The sequence below is a fragment of the Cynocephalus volans genome, chromosome 1 (assembly GCF_027409185.1).
Source record: "Cynocephalus volans isolate mCynVol1 chromosome 1, mCynVol1.pri, whole genome shotgun sequence".
In the NCBI taxonomy this organism is placed as follows: Eukaryota; Metazoa; Chordata; class Mammalia; order Dermoptera; family Cynocephalidae; genus Cynocephalus; species Cynocephalus volans.
In genome coordinates this window covers 108,125,338-108,139,254 of record NC_084460.1, presented here as the reverse complement: position 1 = coordinate 108,139,254, position 13,917 = coordinate 108,125,338, and the positions used below count along the sequence as shown (strand labels likewise).

Here is a 13,917-nt window from a genome sequence, read left to right as displayed (position 1 = left end):
TTCTTGCCATGAGTGTGGAAAGTCACAGCCATGGCCACCTGCTCCAGTCTCGTGTGCTATTTCATCAGCCACGTCAGGCTCATGAGGTCCACCAGCTGCTAGGTTGGAAGAATATGTACTTGGCAGAGTTGTCTTCCCAGTACCCAGACAGCAGCCTTTCTGCCTCTGCATGGAGAAGTACTCAGTGCAGTGCTATGGGACAGTTCCCCTTCCACTGGCACCTGCCACATCCACCTGTGCCCCCACTTGTCCCACTGCACAAATGAGAGGATGAAGAGTCTCTATCCCTGCAGTAAACCAGTGATCTCAGCAGAGCATGGGGGACTCCAACAGAGGAGGAAAAACCTGGAGTCTCAGCCAGTGAGCCAGCCAGGCCAAGGCAGGTGGACAAGAAGAAGTGTGAATGACTCCTCCCAAGGAATGGCAGTGGCCCTGGCCTGCCAGAAGAAATCCTACTGGCCAAATTCTGCTGCCCACATGAGGACAGGACAACCTCCAGGCCTGCCCAGCACCCCTCAGCTAAGGAGCTGGGACTTCACTGGTGGACTCTGGTCAATTTGCTGAAAATCAAATTACTGAATGCCAATTTGTCAGATACTCTGAACTGTCGAGGATTTTTTCAAATTCCTTTTTTCAGTGCAAAAAGTCAGATTTCCCTTAAATGCACCCTATGTCTGCTCCAGCTCTGGAGGCTATCACACAAATACTCTAAGCTGGGACACCACAGCCACATCACAGGTGGGGGCTGATGTGCTTCAGGGGCATGACCCAGAGTGGGAGAGGGGCTGGGGCTAGGCAACTAAATGTTTTAACTAAAACCTAGAAAAATACTCAGTGATTTTTTTTTGGAAGAGTGGTCATCCAAGGGCTGGAGTAACAGGTGAATATTTTTTTACTTCCTCACACATTTGTGTGTTACCATTAATTGTTCACAATGATTTACTTTTATGATGAGCAAAAATAATTCTGGCAGCCGCCTTTGTACATGAAGACATGTATCAAAGCCAAATAATGTTATAAGCAGTAGCTCCATTCTCAGAGCACTATAGTCATTCCATAATCCCTAAGTCCTCCCCTTCTGTCATCTTTAATCATGTGTTTCCAGCATTCCATACATATATGTTTTTTTCCTTTATACATCATTTCTGACTACCTAAAATCTGACAAGCTAAAATGTGTCTCTTGCAGCACGCTTGGTGAAATCCTTCCTTGTCCCAACTTTTATATTATGAGACCTCTCCTTTCTGTCATTTTGTGGCATCAGAAGTGTTACACTTTTGTTTTCTCTGTTTCTCATTATTTTTATAAAAGACTGAGAGGTGAAATGCAATAAAACTGTTGTTCTGGAACTTTTTTGGAAGAAGTCAGCTCTTCTTCAAAATGCAGGCTTTCCTAGCAGTTGAGCAGCTGTCTGAAAGGGAATGGGGGCCCTGGACTCCCACTCCCAGTGGGTCCCTGGACTGCTCCCCTTGTCCCAGCCGCCACTTCTCCCTCTGCCTGTGGCCCTTTCACACATGCATTGCCTGCCTTTGAAAACTACCATTAAGGGCTGGCCCGTAGCTCACTCGGGAGAGTGCAGTGCTGATAACACCAAGGCTACGGGTTTGGATCCCTATATAGGGATGGCCGGTTGGCTCACTTTGGAGAGTGTGGTGCTGACAACACCAAGTCAAGGGTTGAGATCCCCTTACCGGTCATCTTTAAAAAAAAGAAAAGAAAACTACCATTAAATCACTGCCATAAATTATTCAAATACTAGCACAGACACTGGTCTGATGACTCGGTCAAAACTGAACTGATGGCTGCCGGACGCGCCACCATGCCATCGCTCCATACTGGTGGCTGTTCATCGCCTGACATACCAAAATCTGGATTTGGCATCTAAAAAGTGGGTAAAGTGTGTCACCAGGAAATGCATAAAAGGTGGTTCCACAAGTAGAACACAGTGAAGTAGAGGACAGTACATGAAGGAGTTCTCTCTGTGAAAACCAGGAGTCTCAGAATTATCCCATTTCTCCAACCACAAAGAGCCTCTATGTATTACCTTCTGTCCCTTTCTGCTGGAGAAGCTCAGAGGTCCAGACAAACCCTCTGCAATGCAGAAGGCCTAGTTGATCCCAGGATTAGAGACCAAATTTTAGTTCCTCACAGTAACTGTTCTGAGACACTGAAATAATCTCCCCAGAAAAATGGCCTCTCTTTGGATTGTTGCTGCTGTTTTAGTTTTTTTGTTGTTGCTGTTGCTTTTGCTTTGGTTTTTTAGAAAGGGAAAGGGAAAGTCTGACAAGAAGCCCCTTGCACGCTGCACGGAGCTGGACTTCCCGAGTCACCATACCACCTCCTGGGGCTCAGGCAGGGCCTGAGGACTGGCCAGCTTAGGTTTGGATGCAGGCTAGGATGAGAAAAGTATTTCAAGGACTTTTGTCTAAAGAGGACAGTGCTCCGCCTGGATCTGCTAGCTGTTCACTCATTTGCTCAGTCGATGTCCACTGAGGCCTGTTCTGAAGCCCTACTGGGTGCCTGCAGTTCAGTATCCACGGGATGAGCCCCTCCCAGCCATCCCATGGGTGACTCACCAACTCCCTGCCCACTGCCTCTGCCCTTTCCCTAGTCTCCAAGCATCAATAACAAACTCACGTTACATCTAAGGATCAGAATTTCCCTTCTCAACCCTTCTTCCCACCAAACTCCCTGTCCTTGTCATTCCTTCATCCTCAGCCTGGCCCCTCCTCTCCCTCTAAGCTTTCAGCAGAATATCATGCCAAACGTACCTGAAGCCCATTGCCTCTTTCCTCCCCATGTCTCTCTCTGCCTTTCATTCCAAACCAGCTCCAGAAGTCCCACCTCAGAGTGCTTTTTCCAACTAACATGTACCAGGCACTGAGGTGCATGATGCACATTTTCTGATTGAACCCTGTGGGGGAGATATTATCTGTTTTACAGAAAGGAAACAGGTTCGTGGCAGCCAGTTAACCGCAGAACTGGAACTCGATTCTTCAACGAACTAAGACAATAACTCTGAACCACACACACCATGCCTAAAACTAAATAAGAAGGCTGTGATTTCTCTTACCCCTGCCCTGCCAGATCATAAAATTCCAGATTCATTCTACCCCACGTGGTTTATACAAAACATAGATCTGCAGGTTCAAATGTTTGTTAGATTTCTGTCCTGATGCCTTCATTTCCCTAGAGCCTGTGGGGCCTGTGGGAATGCCCAGTTCCTGGTGGCAGAAATGGGAGGGTAGGGCAGAGCAGAGGAGCACAAAGGGGCAGAAGGGTCTTGTCTTAATCTGTACATTACTTGATCTCAGGATAAACTCAGCAAGAGCTGGGCCAGAGCTGATTCCAGTCCACATTGATCTGGATTTACCCCAGAACTGATCCAGAACACAATTAGTTTCCAGAAAAGAATAACAGGAAAGTATTTGCCTCACTTTAGACAAAGGACAGGTTGGTTATACTTTTGTTTCTCTCTTTGGAGCAACTTCAAACACGGAGTCAGCAAAAATGCCAGCCATGTGGGTAACTAAACTTGAGTCTAAATCCTGCTTCGGGTTCCTGTGCTCTGGAGGCTGTAGTCTATCTCAAGGACAGTCCTGAGCCTGTCTGCAGAACCCAGGTGCAGCCGGCCAACTGCTGTGCCATCCTGCTCTGCTGCAGAGCTCTTCCGGCTCTCCACATGTCCTAGGGAAGCCCCTGGAGCCAGACCTCCTCTCTCTCACCTCCTACTCCCAGATCCTTCTCTACTGGGGCCCAGTCAGGTCCCTGGCCACAAAGAGCCAACCTTGAGCCCAAAGACTGAAAAAAAAATTTTTTTAATAAATACAAAAATCTCCAATAACGACTCTGCTCAGCTCAGGGGCAGCAGGAGTAGAGTGGAGGGACCCTTGGTGCTGAGTGAAGATAAATTAAAAATCCCAACAAGCCAGTGACACTATGTACAGAAGGAAAGGGGTCGGGCTCCCAGGGCAGAGGCCGGAGGGTGACAGGGCAGGAGATGGAGTGGATATGGCCTTGGTGTGGCCCAGCTGCCTCTCCCCCTTACAGGCTGTGGTTCCCAGAGGTAGTGGGGGAGGGAGAAGAGGCAGAACAGAGGAGCCAAAGGCACTGGGTTTCCGCACAGGAGAACACAGAGTCCTCGGCACCCCCCCTTTCCCCAGCTCAGGCCCCGTCCTCTTGGTCATGCGGCCTCCTGGCGGCTCCCTAGGAGCCTTCAGCCTCCTTCTCCAGCTCTGGAACTGTCCTGGTCTCTGGGGCTGCTGGAAGCAGAAGGGAGACAGTGTTGGAGGAGGAGAGAGGGAACGGGGTGGCATGGAGAAGGCACGGAGGGCAGAGCAGAGCGTCGCTGCTGTGGCCCCAGGAAAGTCAGAATCTTCTGAACAAGTCCATGCACACCAGCTTTGTGACCTGAGTCTAGCTGCTTCATTCCTCTGAGCTTCAGAACTCACTGGTAAAGAAAAGGTAACGGATAACAACTCCACAAGGTTGCTGTGGAATGGCACTTGTGAAGCAGACCACAGTGTTCCTGGCACACAGGAGGGGCCCCCTTCCCTCCCCAGTGTCCCACGGTGCTGCTGCCCCTGGACTCCCTCACTTACGCCGCCTGGGTGTGCAGTGGGAGCAGCATCGACTCTCCTTCCTCGAGCCACAGGACAGTGGTGGTGAACAGTCGTCCCGCTCACAGTGAGGCACCCCTGCCTGGTGCAGGATAGAGACAGAGGCCCTGGGGCACAGTGGCCTTCAGTCTGTTCAGAGAAGCCCACCTCCAGGAGTCTGCCCTCCCCGGGAAGGTCTCCCTGCTCCAGGCCAGGCCACCAGTGCCCACCTCACACAAGCTCCCACTCCCCACTTACCCCACATTTGCAGGTGATACAGCTCATCTCCCCAAAGGGGGGCACCGATGGGTGCCAGCTCTGGCTCTCTGGGAACCACTGCCCTGCAAAACGGCAGCCTCGGGGCCCATCAGCCTGCATGGGGTCCCCCAGCTGGGGGCGGGCCCCTGACCCCACTGTTGGGAGGAAAGGAGGAAGGGGTCAGCCTGGGAGGCTAACCAGGTTTTATTTCTCTTCAAGTCCCCAACACCTAGCAATTTCTAGCACTTAGTAGGTGAATGAATTTGGATGGATGGACGGGGTGGGGCCTGGAACCCATCACACCCCACTGCTATGTGCACATTCTTTCCACTACATTTAGAGCCCTGGCTCCAAGTTATGCACTAGCTGAGAAGTCCCTTCCCTCTGCCCTCATTACACATCCCCTCATCCAAGTCAAAGCCTGCCCCATCCCCAAAGGTGAGCCTCAGTACCCACACCCCTCACCTGGACACTGTTTGCAGCAGTCGGTGGGGTTGGCACGGACAGGCTGGGCACAGGCCAGCCGGGGACACTGCACCTTCTCACAGTGCACCTCTCCAGTGTCCCCCTGTAGGGATCCGTGGAGTGAGACGTGTCAGGAAGGAGGGGGCACCTAAGCCTCCTGCTTCCTCCCTCTCCTTTTTGACACCTCAAATGTTACATCTCACAGATGCAAGCCCAGGCATTATGTACCTGGACTCGGATCCTCAGTGTAACCCTGCAAGGTAGGCTATCACCTCTGGTTACAGGAGCAGAAATGAGGCTCAGGGAGGCACAGAAAGTGCCTAGGGCCGCGTGGAACTAGTCACCTGGCAGAGCTAGAATTCACACCCAGGCCAGCCCTTTCCCTTTCCCTATAGGAAGCTGACTCTCAAAGCCAGGGGACTTTTCTCATACTGTTTCTGTGCCTGAGCCCTCCTCACCAAGAACAGGCTTTCCTCTCCTGGAAGCCCCCTCCCCAACTCTGCAGAGCCAGCTGGGTTATGGCACCAGAGAAGATTGGGCAGCCATACCTTGCAGGTGCAGACAGCACACTTAATTAAGCCAAAGGGGGGCACAACAGGGTGCCACCGGGTCCCCGCTGCCCTCCAGCTCCGGTCACCATCAAAATAGCAGCCTGGTGGGGGACAGTGCCCAGCTGCATTAGTACTGAGTTCATCAGCTGGGCCCACTACCAAGGCTTAAGCCTCAGGCTAGCCCCACACTAGCCTAACCCAAGGGCCTACTCATGGGCCAGTCACACTAATGAGGCCTGTCAGGTGTCACTTGGAACCTGAGCCCCTCAGCCCACCCCCATACACACTCTCCCCCTCCTTGTTCAATCCAACAGCACCTCTGGATCCTCCCACCCCAGCACGCACCCTTCCAGCTCACCCTCTCCTGGGTCTCGGCTCCTCAGCAGATCTGGCAAGTCCCTGGCATCTTCTTTGTCTGTGAAGCCAAAGAAATGGTGGAGGCAGAGGGTGACCTCTCTCCGGCCCCTCCACTACCTTCTCCTCCCCTGTGGGGAACCCACCTGGGCACATGGGGCAACACTGCTCCGGCACCTGCACCGGGCGTGGGCAGCTGGGTGGTGGGCAGACTACCGGGTCACAAATCACTGTGCGTCTCTGCAATGAGGGGTGGGGGAGTTGATGGGGTGCCCAGGCCCCTTGCCTCAGGCCTCAGGTCCCAGTGCACCCTTCCCAGATCTCCCACCTGACAAGTGCAGAGTGAGCAGAGCGGGTCGTAGTTGGGTGCCCAACGAGCCCCGTGGGGACGCTGCTGCCCCTCAAAGAAGCAAGTGTTGGGGTCTCGGGGCCTCCCAGGGCCACCAGGTTTGGCGGGCGCTGGGGCTGCAGGGCCAGGCACGGTGGGCAGTGCAGCCAATGAGGCAGCTGCTACATCCGGAGCCCCGGGTGCCTGTCTCTCTGTGGTCCCGGCTGCCGCCAGGCGCAGACCACCCACTTCGCATTGGTTGGCAATGTGCACCTGGGAGGAGAGGCTGAATGAGGCAGCGCCAGGGCTCCCCCTCACGTCTCCACCATTGGAGGCACATCAGCCAATGGGAGACACCTCCACCCCCTGAGTACTGGGGTGCCCTAGGAAGATGCTACTAGCCTCAGCAATCATTCCAGCTGCCAGGGACAGTACAGTGGGCTGCCAGCCTCCTTATGTACCTTGTCTGGCTTCATCCTCCCAACCAGCCAGGGAGTTCGATACTACCACCCCCAAGGCTCGGAGAGAGCAAGTGACTAGTGCAAGAGCACACAGTGTCAGCCCAACTCTGCACCATCCTCACCACCTACACCACCCACCTACCTGCCCTCGAAGCTCCCCTCTGGGGCTACCCTTGGTGGTGATCAGCAGGGAGGCAGTGCCCTGTGCCAGGTGTTGCAGCAGCTCAGGCTCCAGGTCCTTCACCACACCCTGGGCCTGTGAGTAAACAGGATGAGGGATGGGAACAAGGCACTTTAGGGCTGAGCCTACTGTCCCCAATTCACAGATGAAGAAACTGAGACCCAGGGAGGTTAAATAAGGTCTCCAGGGTTAGCAAAGCCCATTGGCGATGGTGTAGAGCTTGGAAGCCAGGTCTCTCTGACTCCAAATTCATGGCAACCCACCCCACTTCAGGGGGCTTGGTCCATCCCACCTACCCCTCTAGAGGTCGAGGATATTACATACTATCCAAGGGATCCCACCAGAGAAGGACATAGAAAGGAGAATGAATAGTAAAAAGCTGTCAGATTCATCCCAAGTCTGCATGACACCTGAGCCCATGCCAGCTCTGCAATACCAGGCTGCCTGCTCTCTGCTTCCCCCAGCACAGGCCCACACAGCCCTTCAAGCTAACAAGCAGGCATTTTCTAAGCTGCCCCCCACTATCATGTCCTCACCTCTGGGCCATAGAATCCCTTCAGCAGCCGCCGGGGCCCTGGCATCCCAGGAGGCCCAAGGAGGTGGGCAGTCACGGTGCCCTGTTCTGAGCCACCAAGCCCAGCCAGCAGCACTTCATAGTGCAGGTGACAGTGGGTATCCAGGGAGAGCCAGGCATGCCCTGCTGCCTGGCTCTGCACAGGTGGCAGCACCAGGGCTCCTGCCAGGGGCACGGGCAGTGCTGGGTCCAGACAGAGAAGAGGTGACAGGTGAGAAGGTAGCCTAGAGCAGCCCCTCAATCCCAGCATTCCCCATCTCCTCCAGCACAGGCTGCATAAGCTGGAAGACATTGTCCATAGGCCCCAGGCCTTGGAAGCAGCAAATCTCAGACCCCTGTACCATGGCAACAGGGAAAGTCTGCCAGCAGGGCCACCCTCCACATGCCTACCTTCTCCAGATGCCAACCTGGACCCCAGGCACAGAGAAAGGCACACCAGGCTCTGGCCCTCTGACGTCATCCCTCACATGCTTGAGTCAAAGGGTAGAATATGCCAAAGGGCAGGCAGACCCCTTGGGCACTCACTGTCATGGCGGGCGCTGTGCCCACTGTAGGGCAGGGCAGCCACGTGCCCCCGCAGCTCTCCTTCTGGGAAGTCCTTGGTGCCCACGTTCAGGAACAGCTCATTTTGCAGCAGCATATGAGCCCCTCGGGCACCTAGTCCAGCGCAGACACCCATGCCCTGGGGGGCGGGGAAAGATGAGCCCACCCCAGCTTTTACACAAGCCCAAGATTCTGCAGCCTTTCCACATTTTGTACCCCCACTACACCCAGACACACCTCCACACACCAGTAGCAGACATAAGAATCTTGCGGGCCCATTTTCCAGTCCCTTCTCTGCCACTTCCTAGCTATGTCAAACCTTAAAGAATTACTTAGCCTCTCTGAGCCTTCACTTCTTCATCTATATAATGAGTACTGTGAAAGCCAAAAAATATGTATAAATAAGGCAACCACTGCAGTGCCTGGCACATAGAAAGTCCCAATAAGTAGCAACATTGCTATCACATTTATTATTATATGGTCTAATTGCACTGTTCTCCATACCTCACTCCTCCCACTTGACTGTGAACTTGCTGAGAATAGGGGCCACATCTGACTTTCTTTGAACACCAGACCCTAGCCTGGGGCTCCCTAAAGATGTGTCAAATGAATAAATGAATCAGAGAGCCCATGAGTGAGTGAATGATATTGAACCTCCCTGCTTATCCAACCTGGCTTCCCACAGCCCAAGTAACGGCAGCCCTGGCTATGGGCCCTGTGGCCCAGCTCTGCCTGGAGCCCTCACCGTGTGTCCTCCTGGCTGGAGCCCATCCATGTGGCACAGGACAGTGCGCTGGTTTCTCCGCTGAGGCTTGGTCTCCAGAGTCATGGCCACCACCTCACTGCCTGTACCTACCACTTGCACCTGGTGGGCAGCATTGGGGGACAGCCAATTGGAGTGGCAGCAAAGGCCTGAGGCCTGAACCACTGCAGGACAAAGCTCTGCCCTGCTCCCTCCCCCCTGCTGCAGCTCCTGACTCCTACCTGGTAGATCAGGGAGCCATTTCCTAGCAGTGAGAGGCTGGCTGAGCCAGCAGCACCCGTCTGCACTGGAATCAGGGCATCAGCCCCACAAAGGACACTTTGCAGGACTGCAGAGGGTCAAGACAGGTGGTGGAAGGCTTGCCCCCATGGGCACTCATACTCCCAGCCCCTAGGATCTCAACCACACCCAACTGAGCCCCTCCCCTAGCACTTGTCAGCCCCTCTTGGTTGTGCGTACCCAAAGTGCCAGGCCCCACTCTGCCTCACCTTCACAGCTCTGCCTGGCAGCAATGTGTCCACTGATGCGCAACCCTGGCCCACCTGCTCTCTCCAGGGCCATCTGCAGCTCCCCCAGCACCAGCCAGTCCATTTCCTGAACTGTCAGGTTGGGCAGCACCTCAGCAAAGCCTGGCTCCTAGAGACAAAGCAGGGCGTAGTGGGCAACAGCGAGACACCACAGCAGGTGACGGCAAGAGCCAGACCCTCACTCACCTGGGCTGAGGCATTGGCCTGGAGCTCTCGCAGTAGCTGCCCCTGGTGTAGAATCTGGAGCCTCAAGGGAACCTGGGCCAGTCCTGCAATGGCCACGCATGTAAACATTCCTGAGAGAGAAGTGCTCTCCCTACCCTTCTCATACACTTTTCCTCCATCCCACTTACCCCCATTCCTGGGTTCCAGCAGCCCCCGAAACAGCAGCAAAAAATGCAAGGAGTCCTCCATGTCACTGAGAGTGAGTAGGGCAATGCCCCCTACACCCTGCTGTGGGGGGCCTTCCAGAGTCAGTATAGTACTGAAGGTCTCTGGGGGAGGGAGGACCATAAGAGCCCATCAGAAAACCCCCTCCTCAACCCACCCCATGCCTGGAGCCAGAGAATACTCAGAACTTCACCTCTAGGGGATGTTGGCTCCCCTTACCTGCAGCCAGGGCCCGGTGTCGTATAAGAGGCCCCCAGACCTCCCCTGAAGGGTGGGTGGGTGTCACGAGTGCCACATGCAGCTGTTCTGCCCTAAGGAGACGCAGAGACAACCGAGGGACTGCCCGCCACACCCCACAGACCTAGAGCAGGGAGACAAGAAGGCCCCACACTCAGCCAGTAGGCAGGACAGGCCAGCCAAGAGGCCCAGGCCTGGTGAGGAAGGAATACGGAAAGAAGCCCCCAGGCCCTCCTTGGAAGCTTAAGAAGGGGCCCTGGAGCCAGATGCTTGGGTATGAATCCTGGCTCCACCACTTACTAGCTGTGTAACTTTGCACAAATCACATTCTGCTACTGAGCCTCAGTTTCCTCATCTGTAAAATGGGCATCATAATGGCAGTGCCTTCCTCCCACTGGACGGTTGTGAGGACCAAAGGAGGCAATGCAGAGCATGCTCTCAGCACAGTGCCCAGACTGGGTAAGTGCTCATAAATGGCATCATCTCACCAGGCCATCTTGGGTGGGGGCTGCAGGGTGTTCAAACAGGACACTGCCATTGGAGTCTGAGAAGCGGACCCTGGTGGGGCGGTTTAGCCTGGGAATGAGAGGTCGGGTAAGGCCGGACCCCAAGCCTGGGCCAGAAGCAGCCCTTCCCAGCTGGCTCTCCCAGTTCTCCCTCCCGCTGCCCAGCTCACCCCTCCTCCTTCCTTCTCCTTTCTCCCGTTCTCTCTTTCTTACCGCTGGTAGGAGATGGAGAAGCCTAGGCTAGAGCGCAACAGCGAGACTCGGGCCCGTGCCACCGCCTGCGACCTCGGACCTGTCAGCAGCGCCACGAAGTCTGCATGGGGAGTTAGATGGCCTGAGCACTGTCAACCGCTGCTAGAGGCCAAGCCCCACGGACGCACCCCCAGCCCCCACCTACCCGTGTGGCCGTCTCCACGTGCGCGCTCCTCAGCGCCCGGCTCCCCGCGGTTGCTGTAACTGCGGTGCTCCGGATCCCGCGGATACTCGAAGGGCAGATCCGTCGGCTGCCGCTCCGGACTACTGCGCTCTGCGCGGGGGGTAGGGGACACGGGCTTCAGCTGGCCACGGAGAGGGCCAGTTGGCCACTCCAATCTAACTGGCCCAAGACCTAGTACCACGGCCCTGCCGCGCTCCCCTCGAGGCGGGGTGGGCCTTACCCTGGGGGCAGGTCTGGCAGCAGTGTCCTGGCAGCTGGCGCGGCTGCCCGCAAGCCAGGGTTGGGCACTCGGGTTTGATGTTCTTGCAGGTGACCCTGCCGGGACCTCTCACACGGCGACCCCACTGAGGCTGCTCACAGAGAAGAAGGGAAAACAAATGAATGCAAGATGCCAACGGGTGACAACCCAGGGCGAGGGGAAGAGTCCAGGGACCAGGGCAAGGTCGTGCCACTTAGACAGCTGTGCCACTTAGAAGCTGTGGTGGCCCTAGACAAATTATTTAATCTCTCCGGGCCTTAGGGTCCCTATCTGGGGGGGAAAATGGGGATAATAATAGTATCTATCTAGCAAGGATGTAATGGGAGTTAAGTGAGAGACAGACGAAACGGAGTTGGCACAGAGCCTGACACATAGTAGGCGATCAAAAGTAAACACCTGAAACTTGAAGGGGGCAATACCCCTTCCTCCAGCAGAAAATATCCCAACTATCTGCGGACTAGCCTTTCTCCTCAGCAGCTCCGAGTGCACTCCGATGTCCCAGGACCCCAGCGCTCCCCCACCCGCAAGGGCCCGGTCCGCGGCCGCGGTGTCCACTCACCGCCTCGCAGGCGCACAGCACACAGCGCATCACCCCGAAGGGCTCCCCCAGGTCCGGGTGCCACGTCTCGTCCAAGGCATAAACCTTCCCGCCGAAGGAGCAGCCTGCGGGGACGGGCTTGGCTGGCGGCCGCTGCCCCGCTCGTGCCGTGTGCCCGCCCCGGGCGCTGCCCGCCGGGCCATGGGTCCCCCGGCACGACGCGACTCGAGCCCCCGCCCACCCCTCCAGGCCGCCCGCTGCGCCGAGCCACCTGCGCCGGGCACCCCCTCCGGGCAAGCGCCGACTTACCCCGAGCCGGACGCTCCGCCCGCGCCTACCCCCGGGTGCCCACCTACCTGCCGCTCCCCGAACCGGCAGCGGCTCCTTCTCGGGACGGATGGGCAGCGCAGGCGGCTCGGGGCCGGCGCCGCGGGCCGGCCGGGAGCCGAGCAGCAGCAGCCCGAGGAGCAGCAGCGGGGCCGGCGGGGCCGGGAGGCTCGGCATGACGCGAGCGGGACAGCTGGGGAGGCGGGAGGGCGGAGGGAGCGAGGCAGCGAGGAGGGAGGGGGCCGGGCCGGGGCGGTACGGCGGGAGGGGGCCGGGGCCAGAGCCGGGGCAGTGCGGCGAGGGGCTCGTCCGGCTGCCGCAGAGTCGGCGCCGGGCCGGGCGGGGCGGGAGGAGCGGCCGGGGGGAGCACGGGCGGGCGCTGACCCGGGCCGTACGCGGCACTAGTGCCCCGGGCGCCGGCTCCGGCCCGTTTTATGTCCCGCGCCCGACGTCCCGGCCGGGGGCCTCCTCCTCAGCAAACGGGGCGGCAGCGGCGGCTCTGCGAGGGGCCGGGCTGAGCCCGGGGTGGGGGGGGGGTCCGGCCCAGCAACAGCGGCCCGGATCGCGAGTGGGGGAGGGGAGGGAGGGGCTGGGACCGGGCAGGGGAGGAGGGAGGGGCTGGAGGGGAAGGGGGAGCGGAGGGCGTGGGGGGAGGGGAGGGACCAGGGGGCGCGAAGAGGGGGAGGAGAGGCGGGCCTGGAGCCCCCCGCTGCCGGCGGCCACAGGGCGGCTGGACCAGGAGATGCGTGTCCGGCCCAGGACGGGAGCCTCAGGCCAGGGAGGGGCAGAGGCTGGGCCTGAGGCCTGGACTGGTCACTGGGCGAGGACCTGGTTCCTGCCCGAAGGATGAAGACTTGTCTTTAAGGATGACAACTTTGTGCAGGAAGGGCCCGTCAACTGATGTACTGACTCTAGGCCCACAGCACCCTCTCTCACTGCCTAACCTGTGTCCCCATCTCTTCTCTGAGATGTCTCCTCATTATAGTGTTCCCCAGGACAGGGACCTAGCCAGAAGCAGGCAGTGTTCTGCTTTCTATCTAGTGACAGTGTTTCCTGTCCACTGTAACCTGTCCTTGGGCCCATTCAACCATCACCCTCTTGCTTTCTCACCCTCTTTCTTCATCCAGGGTAAGTTCTGCCTCTCCAGCCCATCCCCAACCTCCTTTGTCTTGGTTTCCTGGTCATGACTGCCTCTCTGTCCCCTCCCACCCCCACATGTCCACCATCCTCCCAGCTATCCCAGCACCCTCCTTCCTAATCTTGGGAGGCATCTCGTCTGGCTGAACTGGAGAATTCCGGGATCTAGGCCATACTCCTTAGCAGACAGCCCCATCCTTGGGAGGAGGAACAGGAGAGAGCCTGAGGAAGAACTGAAGGTGGGGGGAGGGGATGATGGGAACAAGGACAGGCCAGGAGGCCCTGAGGACAGAGACTGTGGGGAGACTGGGATTGAGGGGAAAGCAAAGGAACCAGAGTCAGGGCCAAAGGAAAAGGGGGGCCAGAGGGGAGGTATTTGCAGGGGAGGTTTAGCAGCTGTCTTTCCTAAGACAGGGACACATGGGCCTGGTTATTCCTCTTGTCACATATAGAGTGGTAGAAGATGGAAGAAGAAAGATATGGC

At 57.0% G+C, this 13,917-nt stretch overlaps 1 protein-coding gene across 2 annotated transcripts; it reads right to left on the bottom strand.

Moving 5' to 3' along the window:
- Positions 1–3,942: 3,942 nt before the first annotated feature.
- CHRD (chordin) lies at positions 3,943–12,473 on the bottom strand. Of its 2 annotated transcripts, none has more exons than XM_063107613.1 (23): positions 12,326–12,473; positions 11,991–12,094; positions 11,393–11,522; positions 11,134–11,262; positions 10,950–11,049; positions 10,719–10,806; positions 10,213–10,354; positions 9,957–10,097; positions 9,790–9,872; positions 9,565–9,712; positions 9,298–9,404; positions 9,059–9,178; positions 8,296–8,452; positions 7,733–7,953; positions 7,158–7,271; positions 6,555–6,827; positions 6,373–6,466; positions 6,231–6,287; positions 5,870–5,973; positions 5,322–5,424; positions 4,857–5,011; positions 4,602–4,701; positions 3,943–4,262 (listed from the first exon to the last, which is right to left on the bottom strand). In XM_063107613.1, exons 1-23 carry the CDS (start codon positions 12,471–12,473, stop codon positions 4,207–4,209), a joined length of 2,874 nt encoding a protein of 957 aa, XP_062963683.1. In that variant the 3' UTR covers positions 3,943–4,206. The 2 variants fall into 2 exon arrangements, with proteins under 2 accessions (XP_062963683.1, XP_062963692.1); XM_063107622.1 differs by having other exon boundaries at positions 3,943–4,259.
- Positions 12,474–13,917: the final 1,444 nt, after the last annotated feature.

Coding starts and splice junctions, on each gene's coding strand:
- CHRD (XM_063107613.1), bottom strand. CDS start 12,473: ATGCCGAGCCTCCCGGCCCCGCCGGCCCCGCTGCTGCTCCTCGGGCTG. Junction 11,263..11,392: donor CTGCCAGACCTGCCCCCAGG/GTAAGGCCCACC, acceptor CCCCCCGCGCAG/AGCGCAGTAGTCCGGAGCGG. Junction 7,272..7,732: donor AGGGATTCTATGGCCCAGAG/GTGAGGACATGA, acceptor GTTTACTCACAG/GCCCAGGGTGTGGTGAAGGA.